General features: G+C 37.4%; 1 protein-coding gene across 1 annotated transcript in view; it reads left to right on the top strand.

The window, feature by feature from the left end:
• LOC110376110 (probable G-protein coupled receptor CG31760) overlaps positions 1-19,815 on the top strand; it is a 64,424-nt gene that overhangs the window by 37,780 nt on the left and 6,829 nt on the right. Inside the window, exons 3-11 of the mRNA XM_064039100.1 lie at positions 8,145-8,273; positions 15,589-15,772; positions 16,679-16,874; positions 17,192-17,350; positions 17,722-17,860; positions 17,949-18,081; positions 18,505-18,637; positions 18,945-19,098; positions 19,471-19,580. Coding sequence (XP_063895170.1) covers positions 8,178-8,273; positions 15,589-15,772; positions 16,679-16,874; positions 17,192-17,350; positions 17,722-17,860; positions 17,949-18,081; positions 18,505-18,637; positions 18,945-19,098; positions 19,471-19,580 — 1,304 coding nt within the window. The 5' untranslated portion in view covers positions 8,145-8,177. The remainder of the gene's footprint in view (positions 1-8,144; positions 8,274-15,588; positions 15,773-16,678; positions 16,875-17,191; positions 17,351-17,721; positions 17,861-17,948; positions 18,082-18,504; positions 18,638-18,944; positions 19,099-19,470; positions 19,581-19,815) is intronic.

Below are 19,815 nucleotides of genomic sequence, written 5' to 3'. Positions count from 1 at the left end.
AAAACGCAATTTCGAAATACACAGAATTTCGCATCTACATACAACGCACAAACAATAACCAGCCCATGTTTGTTCTACACTCATTACTAGCGATCGATACTTCAGCTAGCTCATTATCCCAGTAAAAGGCGAAAATGTGTATGTATGTGTATGTCTGTACTTGGTGAAAATAGAAAAGTTAGCAGTAATATAGCTTTATACACCATCATCATCAGCCACTGCTGAGCACCGGCCTCCTCTCATACAGAGAACGATTAGCTTATAAATACATCAATGTGTACTTATGTGTATGTCTGTACTTGATGAAAACAGAACTTAGCAGTAATACAGCTTTAAAATCATCTTCATCATCAGCCTTTTATCGTCCCACTGCTGGGCACAGGCCTCCTCTCATACAGAGAAGGATTGAGCGTTAATCTCTCTAGCTTACTTACCTATAAATAAATCATCATATCCCAATTTTATTTGGGGTCGGCACAGCATGTTTCCTTCTTCCACTCTTCTGTCATATACATATATTAGAATTATAATATAGATGAGAATTAATTTCGCTTATAAAGGATATGTTTAGGGATCCGTACCCAAAGGGTAAAACGGGACCCTATTGTTTTCGCTCCTCTGTCCGTCCGTCCGTCCGTCCGTCTGTCACCAGGCTGTATCTCATGAACCGTGATAGTTAGAGAGTTTAAATTTTTACAGACGATGTATTTCTGTTGCCGCTATAACAACAAATACTGAAAACTAAAATGATATAAATAATTTGGGGGGCTCCCATACAACAAGCGTGATTTTTTGTCCGTTTTATAAATAACTAGCTTCTGCCCGCGACTTCGTACGCGGATCCTGTCCCTTATGCCAGCGACTACGGGGTCAGCAAAATCAAAGATCTAAATAGTCTGATATTGAATTTTAAGGGACCGAAGAGAAACGTTCTATATACTTCATTTTTGTACTTTAACAGCAAAAGCACAGCAGACTAAACAAAATGCTGAGAACTGAACCGCAATAGACGTGACCATAGGGATAAAAGTAGTGATTCTAATTAGTCCGCATTTGTGTGTGGCAAAAATATTACACAAGTATTATTACGTAAAAAAACATTAAATAGATGACAAAGTCGTGGTGACTTAGTGGAAGTCATGGTGGTTTAGTGGGTAGAGAACCAATCTCTCAAGTATGAGCGTACGTCTTTGATTCCAGGTCTGGCAAGTGCCTGCCAATGCAACTTTTCTAAGTTCATATGTACTTTCTACGTATATTTTGGATACCAATGACCGTCATTTGGAGGGATGTTAAACTGTAGGTTCCGGCTGTCATTGAACATTCTTGGCATTCTATAGTCCCGAGGTCTGGAAGAGACATACAATATAATAATGAGATATAACGCAACAAAGTCGGAGTGGGGGCTCGTGACGCCACGTCTAGGTATGTAAAATTTTTACTAAGCAGTGAATTCAAGCGTTGTTGTATCTTCGTTATTATTTGTTTGTGAGAGAGAAAAAAAAATACGTGTCTAAAAGACGGACTAATTACTTTTTTGATTCACCATACCTATTTCATAATGTTCATTTCTATTCATTTCAAGTGTAGTATTGCTCCTGAAGTTCCACATCAGGTGTTCCAGATTTTCGATGTTTATACGTCAATAGAGAGTACATCAGATTGAACCACTTTTGCTAAAACGTCATATCTTCATATGCTATAGTCTAGCTGGGCTCCTGGAGTTCCACATCAGGTGTAGGTGATCTTCAATTTGTGTAAGTCAACAGAGAGTGCTTATCAGATTGAACAACTTTTGCTAAAACGTCATACCTCTATATGCTATAGTCTAGCTGGGCCCCTGGAGTTCCACATCAGGTGTTCCAGATCTTAAAATTTATTATCTCATCTGAAAATGCTCATCACATGAAACAATTTTTGCCATGGCACCATTGTTGTATCTCTAATAGTTTTGTTGGTCTGTAGGAGTTCTGCATCAGGTCTTCAAGTTTCGAAGATAAATTATAGCCTATATGTTGACCAGGCTTAATACTGATACAACAAAGAAAAAATCATTGAAATCCGTTCAGTAGTTCGGAAGATTAGCGTGTACAAATCTAAGAAGATGTATACAAACTTTCATCCCCTATTTTATCCCCTTAGGGATAGAAATTATCAAAATCCTTTCTTAAGGGTTGCCTACGCCATAGTAGCTTTATGCATGCAAAGTCTCAGTCCGATCGGTTTAAAATTGACAAAGTTTCATACAAACTTTCATCCCCTATTTTATCCCCTTGGGGGTAGAATTGATCAAAATCCTTTCTTAGCGGATGCCTACGTCATAACATCTACCTGCATGCCAAATTTCAGCCCGATCCGTCCAGTGGTTTCAGCTGTGCGTTGATAGATCACTATGTCAGTCAGTCACCTTTGAGTTTTATATATTTAGATGGTACGGAACCCTTCGTGCGCGCTACATGGCCGGTGTTTTTTTATTTTAAGCAGTAAGTACGCAATAAAAAGAAATAACTAATAAGGCACACATGTTCTCTTACTGATTCTGAACCACGTATTTTTTTGCGCACTGTTTAAAAAAATATCCTTATATGTGCATAAGCATAATAATAGACACTTTTAATTTTTTTCCGACCACGGCTAGTGAATCCTCATTAAGCGGGTAAAACCAGTGGAAACTAGTATTATCTAATGCTTTCCTGTTTTATTTGGTTTGGTCTCACCTCGGTCCATGCGGATTCATTTTTCCTGTATTTTCGCCTTGCTTATAAATAATGGATCATGGCTAATGGTTATATTGATTCATGGTCTATGATAATGTACCTATATGTATGTATGTACAGAAGAAAAACGATAGGGCGGTATTTCTATTTCTGATTATTTTTGCCCGACTTCCGAGTTGTTTTTTGGTGACTGATGGATTTCTATTTTCTGTGCTTTTTTCTAACCGTAGAGAGATCATGCTGTGTGGTATTCTATAAATTAAATACTTCTAAATAAAAAAGGGCTTGAACTGAACATGGATATAAACGTTTATTGTTAGCCAGTTGGCTGCGTGAATCACCAAAATAAAATTAAATAAATAAAGTCATTACCGAGTGAAAATTCCATTACCTTTGTAACGGGGCACATGACGCCTTGTACAAGAGAAATTCAATAACATGAAAATGTTGATGAATAATTCATGCTCCTACCTTTCAATGATAATAATAATTCAGAATATATTCAGCGCACTTCCGAAGTTAATGTCGGAATGGAGGCATATTCGGCTTGACACGACTGTCCAAAAAGGGTTATTTTGTTGTGGACCCTCCGTTATATGCATAAATAATATTCTATTAAGAACCGTTGGATAATACCAGCTTCAAGCCGCGTTTGCTTTTACATAGAATGTACTCATAAAATGTTTAGAATTAGTCTGTAAATTTTTATTTATAATGAGACTTATCATAAAACTGCATAAAAGTAATATCTACATGGGCATACTGAAACCAACAACTTTGTATGGGTACCTACCAGCTATAGGCAATAAGAACAAAAAGTAGAAAGTACCCTGTAAAATTGTAATAAAAGCCAATGAAAGAAAAAAGCAGCCGTAGCAACCACGTAGCAATCGTAGCGCTTCGTAGTCGCTACGAAGACTACGCTTTTTTCGCGCAATCGTAGTTCGGAAACCACGTTCGGTACATTTTTAGTGCGGTAATAAAATAATTAGCTCTCAAAATGCATTTCTGAATTGCAAACGTTCCAATCCAGTAGAGCAATCATTATTTCTGTCGTGTGACTTGGCTGGGTATCAAGAGATTCCGCTTCATACGAGATTCATGTTTTGAATAATGTTACTGCAAATACGGTGCGGTTCGGTGATAATGATATTGCCAGGAAACTGGCAAATAGTGTTGCCAGTTGTAGTTATTTATTTGCGTTTGAAAGCGCACTTTAATTTTGTTTATGGAACGCTAATTGGAGAAATGTACGATATGCAAATATGTGTATATTTCCTTTACGTAGATATTGGAATACATATTCAAAGCGAACAAACATAGAAGATCTAAATCAATATTTTATTCACAGTGTTGAATTTCTGTTATGTATTTAAGATAGACCATATGTATACTGGATCTACCTGAATCACAAAGACTACTGTTGGCTATATAGTTCTTGGAAACAGAACTTATCAAGTACCTCTTGAGAATATTGTAAAATTGAAACGACTTCGCTAAAGTATTCTATACCTGCATGGTCAGGATGTCTCATTAGGATTACCATATTTAATACAACCACTGGGTAACAAATCCGAATTTTGGACTGTTATTATGCCGAAATACGGTTGATGGGAAAAGGCTCGCTTACATATTCCTCTGCTTAACCTTTTGGGAAAATAAGGCTGCTATATCTATCACACGCTAAATCTATCCATCTACAATGAGGCCGGTATATTTATCATATGTCTTTCCATCTACAGCAAAAAACTTTAAAGTACTACAAAAACTCAACAGCGCATACCAGGGCGATAGAAATAACGAGGTCTAAGCGGCTCAAAATTGATCCCCTCAGACGGTCGTGAAGTGCCCGGCTTTGCACCGGAGCGCCCGGGGCAGTGGAACCTAACCCAACCACCCGGCTATCACCTGGAGCCATTTCCCCTTTTTAATTTACCACAGCACCTCGTACAATGTTATCTAATAGCTCGTTTTATGGTGCTAGTTGTTGGACGTGATTTTCGCAAGCGTTTGGTGTGTAGTCGATTGAGTTTTGACTATAATTTGAGGGGTAGATATTTGGTTACATATCATGCCGATTACATTTCTTTACAGGTTGACAGACAAGTAAACATTATTGTGAAAGATTTCGTTCAAGTAGTCAGAATGTTCTGAATAGTGAAGTAACCCAAATATATGAAAACCAGTACCCAAGAAAATCAATGACATGGTTTCTGAACAATTCTATAATTACAACGTACCATCCGTGGGCAGTCTGCAAAGCATATTTGACCTATGAAAATAAGTAAAATTCTTTACAATATAATATGATATTATGATACAAACTGAGCCCTTTAAGGTCGTTGCGCAATATAACCCGATATTTTAGGATAGCGATAAATCCAATCCCATTAAGGATTTTGGCCCAAGATTTGTTGATTTGGGCAATTTGATATACCCCAGCCTAATGACTGAAACTCGAAGTTGGAAAACAAACTTGTATGTGTATGTAACATAATGTTTAAATGCTTTGATCCTGGCGGGATTAATATGAAGGTTATGATAGTGTAAGTGATGTGAGATCAAGTTTTAATTGGTGGTTACAGGACATTGGTTATGGAGCTCGGGATTATGTATAAGCTCGTAAAATTTCACTCCGTTTACGGACCAAGTTTTAAAGACCAAGCTATCTCTACAAGATAGCAGAGATTGCAACCAATTTCTATCAATTTGTTGCTAATATTTTTAGGTTTTAAAAGAGTTCTGAAATTTATCAACAAATCTTTCATCGCAGAATGCTCCAACGATCAGGCTTTCAAGCTGGACATATAGCACTCTCTATTAGCTTACCTTCATAGACCGATGGGACACCGACACGATCGGAGAGAGATCAGGGACACTATAATGATCACTAATCCACTATCTTAATCAAAACACAGTATCATTGACATTGCAGCTCCTCTTCCACAGACAGCCTTCACACGAAAACCACTATAAACAAACGGAAAAGGTTACGTAATACGGTACTGTTGTCTAACTCACACTACTGTTCCCTAGTAAACAAGTCCCCCCAATCTTCGGCGCCTGTCACAAAAACCGAAATGGAACTCATAAAACCGGCCAAGTGCGAGTCGGACTAACGCACAAAGGGCCCCGTACTATAAGTTTACGTGCACACTGCAGACTTAACAGTTGGCCGACTGTTAGCTGCCAGTTGAAAAAAAAAACATTCTAATTAAATTTAGTCATTCTAATAAAAATACTTACTTGATCGTTCTTCGCCGCACTTCTATTCGTTTTTCGAACCCAAAGAACCCAAACCCAAAAGATTGTAGTTTTCGCGTGCTCTTTTGTTTTAGTTTTCAGTATTTTATGTGGTAGGGGCAAAAATAATACATAATCTGCGAATTTCAACTGTGTAGGTAGGTATAACGGTTCAAGAGATACAGCCTGGTGACAAGTGGACGGACGGACAGCGAAGGCTTAGTAATAAGTATGGTCCCGTTTTTCCCTTTGAGTGCGGAACCATAAAAAACTGAAATGGACCTAATAAAATTGAGTCCTCTTCGGAAAACAACGCCCACATAATATAACTGTTAAAGTAATAAGATATTTACGGGTGATTGACACCTTTTCTTTGAAGAAATAATAACAAAATATTTTATTAGATTATTATAATGGAGATCTTAACGAGCTACTGATTTTGAATATTATTTTGTTATTATTCGATTGAATTATCACATAGCAATGTAATCAGATACGACAAATATTACTGTGGAAGCCTATTTCACACAGATCTTATATTTATACTTCAAACATAGGCCTGACCTCGAAATATGTAGATAGTAAACTTCTGTAGTATTTTCTAGTAAACATTATCTTAGATCGGAATCAGAAAAGTTTAAGGTTTCCATTACATAAGAGTAAATGTAAATCGTGTGTAAATCTTTGATCCCAAAGAGCGTCCCCCAGGACCATCCCTACAGTAATTGGGAAGGAGTTACTGTTCTGCGATTTTACTCGCATAGAAGAACGATAGTGTTGGTAAACTCGCATAAAAGATATAAACTTCCCAAGCGACCTCCTTACTCAATTTACACATTTCCAAAGAAATGGGACAAGCAACCTTTTTCAAACAAAGGCTGAAAAGAGCCGCAGTATATTTTAATCAATTCAAATATTCGTGCCTGTTTCGCTACCTGAATGCGTCCCACACAAGATTTATACAACGACATCAAGCCCAACTGGCGGAGTGATGAATAGACCTTGATGAAATATCTCCCCCTACAACGAAAACTGGTGATAATCGTACCATTATACGGGAAAGCTGAAAAGGGAGGCTATTTATTTGATACGCTTAATATTTGCTCCGCTAAACTAAGTTGATTAGCAAATGTGTACGTAAATTAAATTCTCTTATTTACTTACATTCTAAGGTGCCGTTGAGTGCTAAACGCGACAGTTTATGTTCATACATTTTAACGACCTACAAGCGTTACACAAATTGAATACAGTTTATTGATACAAATTGAAACGATGTTTATAAATGGAACGCTGTTTTATGCTTATCTACGTATTTCTTATATTTTAATTCTCTTGCCATATGTAAACCGGCCAGAACCTCTGACCAGTCATCCTGTGAACCTTCACTTCATACAAAGACAACACCTGATAATTGTAACTGTCTAATATAAGCCATATAAGCATTTCACAGCAATGTACTGCTCCATACTGCCACAGTGTAAATATAGGTATACACAATATACCCACATTTATACATTAGCTTTTGTAGTCAGTCGACATTTACCAAAAAAGCCTTGCCGTGATGAAAAGTAGGACCGGCTAATAGAATGAATGTTATTAAGAATCAAGCTCCAAGCTACCTCTGAAGTTCTCGTGAATAGCGTCGCAATAAGAAAATTAGGTTTCAGTTTGTAAACAGGTTCTGCAGAAATTAGTTTGCAGAAAATACAAGATTGATTGTGAGCATTGAATTTTACAGAAATACAATAATGCGCGTCTTGTTAAGTTGTGAATAGTCAATAGTCATTTCGTGAATTAAAACTTAGATGCAAGAAATTGAAAAGAAAAAAAAATAGTTTTGTGGTTTACAGAGAACATAAATAGACAACGAATGACCATAGCAGCCAAAATTCATGGCTACTTTTGGGGACCCCTTAGAACTGAAGCTTCACGGGGCTGCGGGGTTGCTCGAAAGAGTTACCGCGGCCCTACTATATGAGGGCTCTTGAAGGAACATGACTGGTTTTAGTAAGAGTATGACACACCCTCACGCTGCACCCACAGCGCGGGAGTAATCATTTGATGAATTCCCACCACGAAACAAAAATTTCTGTAAGAGCGGCGGTGTACGGCAGGACACTGACTTGAAGGAGATTCCAGAAGTTATCCTTTCCATGCCAGTAATTTTGTTCATTTGTTTCACAGGAGTGCGCGTGCGCGCGCGAATGGTGGGCAGTGATGGGGGGGCCGCGGCGCATGTCCAGTGCGCTGCTGCTGCCCTTCGCGCTGCTGTCCCTGCCACCAGCAGAGGCTGCCAATAATACCGGCTACCGGGTAAGTTGCGATACTGGTTCCTAAAGAAAGAAATGATTTGTATGAGTAAGCCTCATGGAAAGAAGGGCAATAGTTACAGAACTCAGAACGATGCGTTTCTTGTTTACATGAACCGGGTACCTACTTACCTATTTTAGTGGCTTTTAGTCTTAACAGGATGCAGTTCAGTACCAGTGTTTTACACGGTGCGACTGCGTGTCTTACCTCCTCAACCCTGTTAGGTACCCAGGCAAGCAGATAGCTCTCAGTTCATCTACTTGTCAGACTTTCTGGTTTCCAGAGATAGTCAAATGACAGCGGGACCCACCAATTAAGGTGCCTTTGCCTTCCGTAACACAGAGGAACTTGTCATATCAAGATCCCTGGACCAATCTCGTAAGGCATTACATCACTATATGATATACTACGTACACCTGTAACTCAGCCACAGGCTTCTCCACCTATTTTATAAGATAACTATCTCATATTATTTAGCAACTATATTCCCATAACTTACATAGGCGCAGCAAGTTTCCACAATAACGCTTACACGGTGTTGTGTCGGCAACTATTTCAAACGTAGGACCATATGGTACAGCCTGGATACACTGTAACATATGGGCTATAAAGTCGTAACTTACCCGGGCTTAACCAAAACGAGTTTCAGAACTGCATTACGGCTGTGCCCTGTTTATCAAAAGTTTTACATTGTTTTACGAGTGTTGGCCATTTTTATGACAAAAGCAATTTTGTTAGACGGATAAGTAGGTAGGTACATGTTTATTTAAATAAAGCGGTATTGAAACGAGTATTTGTTGTAAACATTGGTTCCTGAAATTGCAGTTTAGGTTACGTAGTAACTATTATATAATTTGTGGTTTAGGTAACAACCATAGATATAATATTACTAAACAAGATTGCGCACGCTCAAAATATATATTTACGAAAATGAACTCTATTCTAACGCAATAAGGTCCTAAATTGGTTGCATAATACACAGAGGCAAATCCGAGCCGAGAGGGATAGTTCGAACGGAGGCTGTTTGTCTCTTTCTAACACCTTGCCAGCATAAAAAAATGTTGTGATCAAAAGTTTTGTCTTCCCAAAAAACAATTGAATCACTTATATTTTTATCTTATTTTAACAATTGTAAGTCAACAAATTAATAACAATCGCATTAATTTATTTGTATTTATTATTAAAACATAAACAACATAAATTTTTATTTTGCTTTTTTTTATTTTCTAGCGGTAACCCTGAACATTCTTGGCGCGTAATCAGCATTTAAAATTTTGTTTATATTTTTTGTCTTAAATCAATTTAAACTATTAAAATAGTGAAAAAGTGTTGCGTTTATACTTGTAAAAGTGAATCCTATGGGGGTTGCAGTATATCGTTCCACAGGTTAGCTGTATTAACATTTTCGTAAATCAAACAACTAGGGTGCCCATGAATTCTTGTAATGAGTCAAAATATGGGTGATGGATTTTAAAACTGTTGTACTATTGTTATAGCTTCCCAAAAAATGAAGGAAGGTGACATAAATGGCTTAACAGTCTATATGTGAAGCAAAAATACAGACAAATCAGTCTTCACTTCGAATCTCCCTGCTTTTATAGGGCTAATTCCCGCTAATTTTTAAAAGCCTTTATTAGTATCTTAAGGTCACAAACTGCGTAAGTTAAAACTTCAATACCAATCTGTGTTAAATAATCTTAGCAAATTCGGATTTGTCTCACATAGCTTAATCTCATAGTCACCCTATTAGAAAGGGACAAACAGCCTCGGTACTAACTGTTTCACTCGGCTCGTTTTTTGGGTTTATATGCGCAGTCCTGTTTACTAATATTATGTCTATGGTAACAACCCCAGTTTTTACTGTTGAACCAGCGTTAGATTTTTATTCATGTATTTTTATTTTTATTTATGTACCCTTGTTATTTAGACCTTTATGAACAAAGGCTAAAGACACGAAACTGAAAACAATATCTTTTAAGTAGCTTACTTCTCTCCTTACAGAAAATTCCAAAAATTGGTACCACGTCTCTCAAGATCTCTTTATTTACCGACATTCAAGCTAATTCAGTAGCTTAAGGTTAACAAAATAATAGATATCAAATAATGAAAAGGTCAATTTTCACGCGTGTATCGTCTATCTAAGCCGGCGAATGAGCGTCGGAGCTAAAAATTGCGTTACGCCCATACGTGCTTCCCCGGCTGTAGCGAAGCTATCCCGATTTTAATTACAAAGCTATCATATTGACAGAAAGGGTTAGAATATACGGATATAGAGGTACAGAGATATGTAGCCATTTCTCTATTGCAAATAGACATTGAATTGCTTTGATTAAAATTGCGTTGCGAGTTTTGCTTTTTCATTTTTCGTGTTGATGTTAAAATGCAGTTTAACGAAGTTTGATGGCTTTAATAATACTTACTTGTTTTGAAAAAATACCAACGAAAAAAAATGACAGCTATAATTCGGGTGAACTAAAAAGTACCTAGGTGCTGAGGTTAAAAGTGCAGCAAAACTGCACTATCATGCTAATCCATAAGTACCTAAAACTATGCCCTAAATTAAATACACAAATATCGCAGACAATTATTAACCCCACACAGATTTACCTACATTCTATACCTACAAATGCAATATTCATACAAACCTACTTAGGTACCTATGCAATAGTTATAATGCAATATTCACACAAATGCATTACAGATATTATTTACATACGAGTAGTGACGCAAATCGTCCTTCCCCCTGATGCGTGTACCTTCAATGGTTCATCGAGTTTACGTCAATAATTATCATGCCTCGAGGGTGCGTAGGTCAAAATAGGTATAAAGGGGGTATTTTTATAAACCGCCCTGAAACCTGTACCTAACGCTGGGGTTATTTTTGTGTCAACTTTTTTCTCTTATCGATATTTTGAGAAGTTACAAAAAGTTTTTATGCCTAAATAGTTCTTTCTTATTAGTTTTGCCGAAAAATATTGTCTCGTCTGTTTTTAAGACAGGTCAACGAGCTAAAATAGGCTAAGAATTTCTCGAGTAATTTACAGTTTTTTGGAACAATCGATAACCTTTGGACCAATTATTTCTCTTACTTATGGTTCAATTCATATAGGTACTAACTTTATGTCCCATGTGGTAAAATATACGTGATTAGGATCAACATCCAACAGTATCCAATGAAAACATCTTCAAATACATAACCGCCCACAATTTACGAGCAAACGTCAACACTCGGACAGCTCTCATCTACCAGAGCCCTTTTCCAATACTAGAGACGAACAGCTGGGTAATTACAAGAACTCTCATCATCGGTACTAGACATTCTTGATAGTTGTTCTACCAGTTCAGTTCAGAAGTGATCCAAACTCACAAACCCCAATTATTTATGTTTTCAGTAAATGTACCTACTCGTAATAAATGAAATTGTTATTGAACGGCTGTCATTAAACATCTTCGGCAGTCGTTAGGGGTAGTTAGCCAGTAAGCCTTACTTAGGGGTATTGGGGTGCCCGGGTAACTGGGTGGAGGAGGTCAGATATGTAGATAGGTACTCGCTCCTTGCGAAACACTGGTTTTCAGATGCATCCGTTTAGACTGAAAGATGACCCCAACATAGTTGGGAAAAAGGCAGATAGATGATGATAATGATTTTAGTTGTGGATGGGAATGATAGAATTTAACGTGGTCGTCTAATTTAACACAAATTGTGGTGTTGTGTATTTAGGCCGCTCTGATCCAGATGCCCCAGTTATTATTTTAACTGTCAATATGATAGCCAAAAATGGTGAACCGCGATAACAACCTCTAACGTTAATTAGATACTTACCCAGCTGATTCAATGTTGCCATATTATCTTACGGTAGAAACAATACGAATGTATGTTCACGTTTTTATCCAATAACAGCCATTATTCGGCCTGTGGATTCGATATCGTTATTAGCAGCCAATTAACTTGTACCCCGAGGTTTGTGAAACTAGATATTAATGGTGTGGATCTAGTTTTATTTGTAGGTTTCGTGCCATTAAAGGCCGCACAGACGTAGCTACTTTTGGAGGCATTGTGTCCTATTGCCTAGAAATCATAGCTCGATATTTCCAAAAAGAAAAGCCTTTTTTATTTAGTAGGCAATCTAATACAATTTTCAAACACGTTATTACGTAGGTATTGTCATTTTGCGCACCATTTATAATTAAAACCTATCAAGCTATACAGTAGCTACGCATTTGAATAGAAACAAAAATCAAGTCACTAGATAGGTACTTTTAAACGAAATAAGCAAAAAATATTGTACAATAACGGTAGAAGCGCTGCGCCGTGCAATCTTCCCATCTACGTAAAGTATACGGCTTCTCAATGCTCTCACGATAGCAATACTGCAGCTTCTTCGAAATGTACCTATATTAAATTGAGAACTATAACCTCACTTTTAAATTAAACTCCTTATCATGATTCACTTAGAGCAAACACTTTTCTTAAAGAAGTACTTATTTGTAGAAGTGAGGCACCTGAAAGAAATTCCATCGTTTCAAGCATCAAGAAAACCTTTGTTTTACCATCCCAAAATAAAACTAACTCAAACGAACCGAAAACAATGTAAGCCTAAACCTCTCACACGTGGAACAATATTATTGTTTTCATTCCACAAGTACCTTACCTTCTCTCTAAAGGTCTATTCAGAGATGTGCACGTCATTGGAAGCCAAAGGAACGGAAACCAAGCAAATATATGTACCTACGGTGTGACATGATGTTCAAACCCAACTTCAATGCTGCTACAATAGATACCTATTCATGTAATTCATTCACACGAACGAGAATATGCCTAACTAAACGCTGCCCGCAGTAGCAAAGAGCTTGCGTAGGTTTCTTAATCTAAAGTTCCAAATTCGAAATAATTAAGTAAGCCAAAACTCCTTGCTCGTTCAAAACTCGTTAGAGACAATATGGCCCAATGAAATTGAGCAAACATTTAGCTACTGTCGGGACTAATTAACTAGACATGACACGTGCCATTAATAGAACGGAGTTATGATGTTCCAATTAGAGAGCATTTGCTAACTTACCTTCAGGAAATACAATACGGCAATTTCTTATAATCTATCTATAATGATGACACGCTCATATATGAAGTGAATGCGGTAGTATTTTCTATTTGATTGGTACCACTCTATTTAATTGGTTGAAGGCTCATAATATGTTTGTCTTTAATATTGCTCTAGCATTTTATTTCTTTGAAGAGTTCCTTTATAAGACAAGCTGGTTTGATCGTAAGTATGGTGGTTATAGATAGGTATAATTGAGGAGGAATGCGGTTGCATCTGCCGGAAGCTGATATGATTCTGGCCACTAAGTGGAAATTTCCCTTACAAAGGCTTTGCGAAAGCCAGTTGAGACAAAAGTTAAGAATGTCCAGTCAGTGCTATAGATGCCGTTTTATAACGATAACTTAGGCCGATTTTCTCCTTTCAAAGTTAATTTATTTTTCATAGCCAGAGTCAATAGATTTAATCCAGAAAATACTTTATACATATTGAAGTTTTATTCGAACAGACGGTACAAAGACTATCATCTCGGTAATAGAAAAATAATTACATTATTTGTTGCTCCGTACATCCAATCAGGTTAAGGTTGATCCCAAAATGGGATTAACTTCGCCTCAACGTAATCCCGTGTTACGGAAGGCAGAAAATGTCTCATGTGTTATTGTTGAAATTACAACTGTTATAAATTATGTTGGTTTTGTACCCTTAATTAGAAGTCCCGCTGTTCTAATTGTGACCCTTTTTGCTGAAGCGACGACATTAATACAGCTTCTACGTGTTATTAAAACAAACGCTTGCCACGAAAACATTCAACAAGTTGAATTCAATTTTGTAAACGAGTTAGAGTCGTCCACATCTCGTAGGATATATGGGCGCGAAACTAATATTTTTATTTAAATTGTAATTATTTTGTATCAACTACCGATAATTATAATGTTGCAAGTAATTTTTATTGTCATTTCCGTTTTTATATTGGTATTTGTTTTGACAGCTTTGTTAAATTTAGTATTTATTTTATTTTGAACTTCCGTTTGATTTAAATTTATTAAGTTTTTGTTTTGAACTTCCGTTTACGATTTAATTTAATTATTTTGTAAATCTTTCTTTTGACTACAACTGTATTTCCGTTCGTGATATTACAAGTGTTTCCGACTGTGATTAATAATTAATATTAGTATGTCTGTAGATTTAAAATTGTGTTTCCGTTTATATTTTATACCTGAATAAGTCTTCAATTTGATTTCAACCATGTTTCCGTTTGTATTATTTTAATTTAATAGTAGGATTTTATTTTAATTCTTGTGTTTCTTTCGTATTTCCGTTTTTGTATTAAATTCATAATATTAGAGCTTATTTTGATTCGCTAGCGTTTCTGATTGGTTGATTGTAGGTATTGTAATACTTTTAACATTCCCGCTCTTTTTGATTGTCAAAAATCGGTATAAAAAGGCCGCAATGTGGCCATTAGGATTCATTCTTGTTTCGCTCAGCAGTGAATAAACAACTTAAGTCGGAGTAAGTCCTTTTTATTATAATTTTTGTTCCCCTATTTAATTGTGTGTGTTGGTGTGTGAACTTTTTGGTGGATATAATGTGTGATCGTGGTGACGACGGCGATGACGCGCCGACAGATACGTTGAACAAGTTTTAAATGGAATTTGAATAAAAGCTGCATTAGTATTTTAGCTGATGTTCTTTTTAGCAGAAAAGAGTTTTAAAAATGCGTCACGAGTTTCCCGTGTCTCCCGGGAGATCCCTACCTATTTTTCTGCGGCTACTTAAGTCTTTTTAGGCGGATCGGTGTAGAATCGGTTCAGAAACAGGATACCGATTGACTTATAGCTATAGTATTCTAAACTATAATCTACGATAGCTTAACATTGGCATCTTTACATCCTCCTCCGAGCCTTTTCCCAATCATGTTGGGGTCGGCTTCCAGTCTAACCGGATTCAGCTGAGTACCAGTGCTTTACAAGAAGCGACTGCCTATCTGACCTCCTCAACCCAGTTACCCGGGCAACCCGATACCCCTTGGTTAGACTGGTGTCAGACTTACTGGCTTCTGACTACCCGTAACGACTGCCAAGAATGTTAATGACAGCCGGGACCTACAGTTTAACGTGCCATCCGAAACACAGTCAATGGTGTCTAAGATATACTTAGAAAGTACATACAAACTTAGAAAAGTTGCATTGGTACTTGCCTGACCTGGGATCGAACCCGCGCCCTCATACTTGAGAGTTGGTCCTTTACCCACTAGGCCACGCATCTTTCTGCAGGAAGAAGTAGAATCGTCACTTCGTCTAGTGCACGCAGTGGCGACTGGTGCCACCGGGGCGTTGTGCGTCACACATCGATATGGGCGACTTCGAGCTCCCTTGCACGCTGCACGGTGGGACACGGCGAGGGCCAGGGCAGACCTGGCCGCGAACCTACTTCAACAGCTGGGCCTGGAAAACGCAGGTAAGGGAGACATACTTAAGTTTATATAGCTGCATGGTCTATTGGAACTGGTTAACAAGGTATTGCTGTTCGTATGAGAAAGCAAAATCAAAATTTCATTGGAACTCTTCAATAAATAAGACTTCTAACAGACCAAAAATAAACAACAAGTTTTCAAGCAAATAGAAGCCTTAGTGCAGCTTGAATTTCGACTAAAGATAGATAATTCTTAGAATAGCAAACCTAACCTATCTCATCCTGAATACCAAAATAGCGGAACATGTTTATTATAATATTCTCGGAATAAAATTGCTTTGCAAGGTATTTTGCTTTAGTTTGGGATATTTCGGGTCTCCGTGTAACCGCAATATTTCATAATGTAGGAACATGTACCACTGAAGTGAACTTAAAGTCCTGCCTACAAAGCTTAGAGCTTAGTTCACTGCTTTGTAATAAAATATTACAATTTACTGAGGTGCATTCTAAAACAACTGGACAGAAACTAATAAACCTTTATGACCGACCCTTCCTTGTACAAAGGTTTTGCCTTCAAAGCTATGCAAAATCTCTTTCGGTAACCTCATAACAGCTTACTCTACGCTCTTAGTTTATTTTGAAAAGTACGGAATGATGCTATTAATATGCAAAGGTTTATTACATAGTTTTTAAAAGGAGTGTTCTAGATTTAAAATGTTGGATGGAGTGTTCTAAGCGGATTGCATCCCGTTTGCGGATATTCTCTGCTCCGCTTTATCAATTTAAGCTGACCTGATAAATCGTATTCCATGTTCGAATTAAATCACCTTTTTTTGTTAACTCAGGTATGAACGGCCTTTTTATATTAAGTTCAGATTGCGATGGATGATCGCCTGGAGGCATACCTACATATGTGAACTAATGATAACATGTTATTTTCTATCTCTACAGAAATTCTGATGGCGGTTTCCCAAGGCCTTGTGCTAGGTGCAAGTCCATCAGAGCGAGCAGTGGGGGCTCGAGCACTCGCCTTGAGGTCAGATGGACTAGTGAACAGCGCCGTGGCCTGGGAGAGATACGGCACCGCTGAACCGGTGGCTGTTGTATCTCCACAGCTTGAGAAACCGCCTGATCCTGAATATCCATGGTAAGGAAATCGTCAAACGACGAATTAAAATATCGCTTTAGTTAAAGCTTTGCGGAAATACATCGGGATGACTATCTGGAAAGGTGAGGGCCATCATATATTAGCGAAGAAATGCAGCACTCCTTTTGGGGTGTTTAGGATTGATGATAATGCTAAAATAATATAAGAAAGTACCTACCTATGCGTAGTAATGTAAAGTAAAAGTATGCAAGTACGTAATGTGAAAAATAAAGCTTCCATTATGAATCTGTAGGCACTGTCTGTGTGAAACTCAAGTCTTTATGGTGGAACTAGACCGACAACTTTTTCAATTCCAGGTACGTGTCAGCACATGAAAGTGAAACGCTGCGATCTCCAAAGTTCATGCCGTCTCCACCCGGCGCGACTATGGAAGGCTGGTGGACCTACCCTTATTACAGTTGTGAAGCAAAACGATGGCTGTTATCGTACACGGTGCCTGTAGCTACAATTCGTGGGTTAGTACTTACGTATATATCTCCTAGTTGTTTTTTGTTTAATAACCATCCGAAACTCGGCCCAATTTCCATTTTCCACAAACAACTTCAGCATTATCTGTCTTGCCTTTTTTCAACCATGTTGGGATCAGTTTCCACAAGCAAAAGCTTAATACATAAAAATGTATACTACATAATATAACATTACCCATTCAACAGCCTATTATTTCGGTATACCATATCCCCACTAACTAGTCTTTTCTTAAAGTATTTGTTTGGCCTAGCTTATTTGGCACTGTAATAATATTTCTCTTCCTAGAATCTGTTCTCCTCTGCCTGTACATACTCAGCACACAATACCCACATAGCCGTAATACATTTCCCTCTTACAGATTGAAAGGCATCGTCTCGCTCGACATAGACATATCTAGCTTGGAAATAAACCAGTGCGAGGCGGACCCTGAAGATGAAAACGACAACCAAATATATTCTTTTCACGGGACACACAAATGCCCGAACGATACCACTTACGTAAGTAAACTTCGTACCTACTTGAATAATTTTAAAATAGATTATCTAGCTGTAGAACATTTATCAATTGTATCTATTCTTTGTGTAGTGTGAATACAGGCCAAACAGAGAAATGAGTATTCGGCACGCTGGTTGGGCGCGTGGGTCATATATTTGCCGATGTCGTCCCGGCTACTATTCGACACATCATCGTGAAGGATATAATGGATCCCTTGTTGAAGGTAATACGATACATAAATCATACATATCTTTTAGAGTACAGTGTTTCTAGGTAGTTTGTACTGAATACGCTGTGCTGAGTCTACGTCGCTTTGACAATGCGATAGACATGAATATTATTTCATAAACCTTTTTTACGTCCTTAGTAATACATTTTTTGTTTTCATCTAACTCTTTTTTGAGTTTTCATTAATGTTAGGGTTATGAAATAGTAACTACGAAAGACTAGGCTGCATGGTTAAAAGACTTAAGCCTGTTCTGTAAACAAATAAAAAAGATATGAAAGGGCATGACAGTGACAGTTTATTTGATTTGAAATTCGAATTTGATTTGACTGTTTTGTTTTGATTTTAGTGTGCATTGTGCATTTGTTTTGTATCTAATTTCAATGAATTAACTCGAACTTAATTCTTGTTTTATATTAGTTGCGTACCAAGAATACGAAGAAAACGATTTAGAAAACTGGAGCGAGCCATACGAGTGTCTGAAATGTCAGCCAGGCTGCGAAACATGTCGGGGACCGGAGCCCTGCCTTGCCACTTACAACTGGCCTTTTCGGTAAGAATCTTTCTAATATTACAAATAAGATAACATGTTGGTCAGTGGGTCGTCTTAGGGGGATTTTAATCTAACTTGGTGTAATATGGCTTATAATTACCTACATATAGGCTACTTTTCAACTTTCAACCTACTGTAACTAATGTAAAATAGTAAATATAAATTCTGATATATAATTGTTCATAAGCCAGATTTATGCGGAATATGCCACACAACTTGTCTACAAAATATTTATAGCAATATGGTCACTTCATTTAATTCTTCACCTTGCAAAACTTAGCACATGCTTACTTGTTTCTCCTTTCAGGATATCTTTACTGGTGATATCAGTAAGCTGTGCAGTGATGACGGTCTGTCTGACCATCTACACGCGTCACCATCGCAGAGTGAAGGTGTTCCGAGTGGCCAGTCCTGTGTTCCTCTCCATCACTCTACTTGGATGTGCTATTATGTACATGGAGGTGAGTATAGATGCTGCAGAATAATTTCAGACTAGTCTAAAAGGCACCATTTTGCTGTTGATTTTGGGCCTCTTTGCAAAGCACATAATTTCATTGTCTCGTTGCTGACCCACAAATTGTGGGAAATATAAGCTGTTCATGTTTCTTACTGGTTGCACCGTACCATATACCATACTCATAGTAATATACTAATATCTAACCCTTCAAGGCTTCATAAGTATGTATAAAATACTATATGATATAATAAATATATAAGTATGCTCATCTTATAATTTAGGAAGTTGAAACTAATGCTAGATAGTGTTACCGCCAACTTTGAACACTGAATACAAGACAAATGAATGAGTAATTGTATAAACTTTTTGTTTCTAGATGGCAGCTATCTTCCCGGTGTTAGATAGATATTCATGTATTGCCACAAAATGGACTCGCCACATGGGATTCTGCATCACTTACACAGCACTTCTGATGAAAACATGGAGGTAACTATCCATTGTTACATCGTAAATCAATATTACTACTAAGGATAAAATAAACAAAGACAATTTACACTGCATAATATGCAGTGTAAATTGTGCAGAAATGAAACATATTATGTTTCATTTCTGCGGCCATCATTATACAATGTGTCCCGGGGATAAGTGACCGCCCGAAATTTTTTGAATATTTGTACAAAATTAAGGATAATTTCCTTTATATTTGGGACTTACCGCCTTT

The sequence above is a fragment of the Helicoverpa armigera genome, chromosome 18 (genome assembly GCF_030705265.1).
Source record: "Helicoverpa armigera isolate CAAS_96S chromosome 18, ASM3070526v1, whole genome shotgun sequence".
NCBI lineage: Eukaryota > Metazoa > Arthropoda > Insecta > Lepidoptera > Noctuidae > Helicoverpa > Helicoverpa armigera.
The sequence above is the reverse complement of the archived record's forward strand: the minus strand, read 5'-3'. Positions and strand labels throughout refer to the sequence as shown.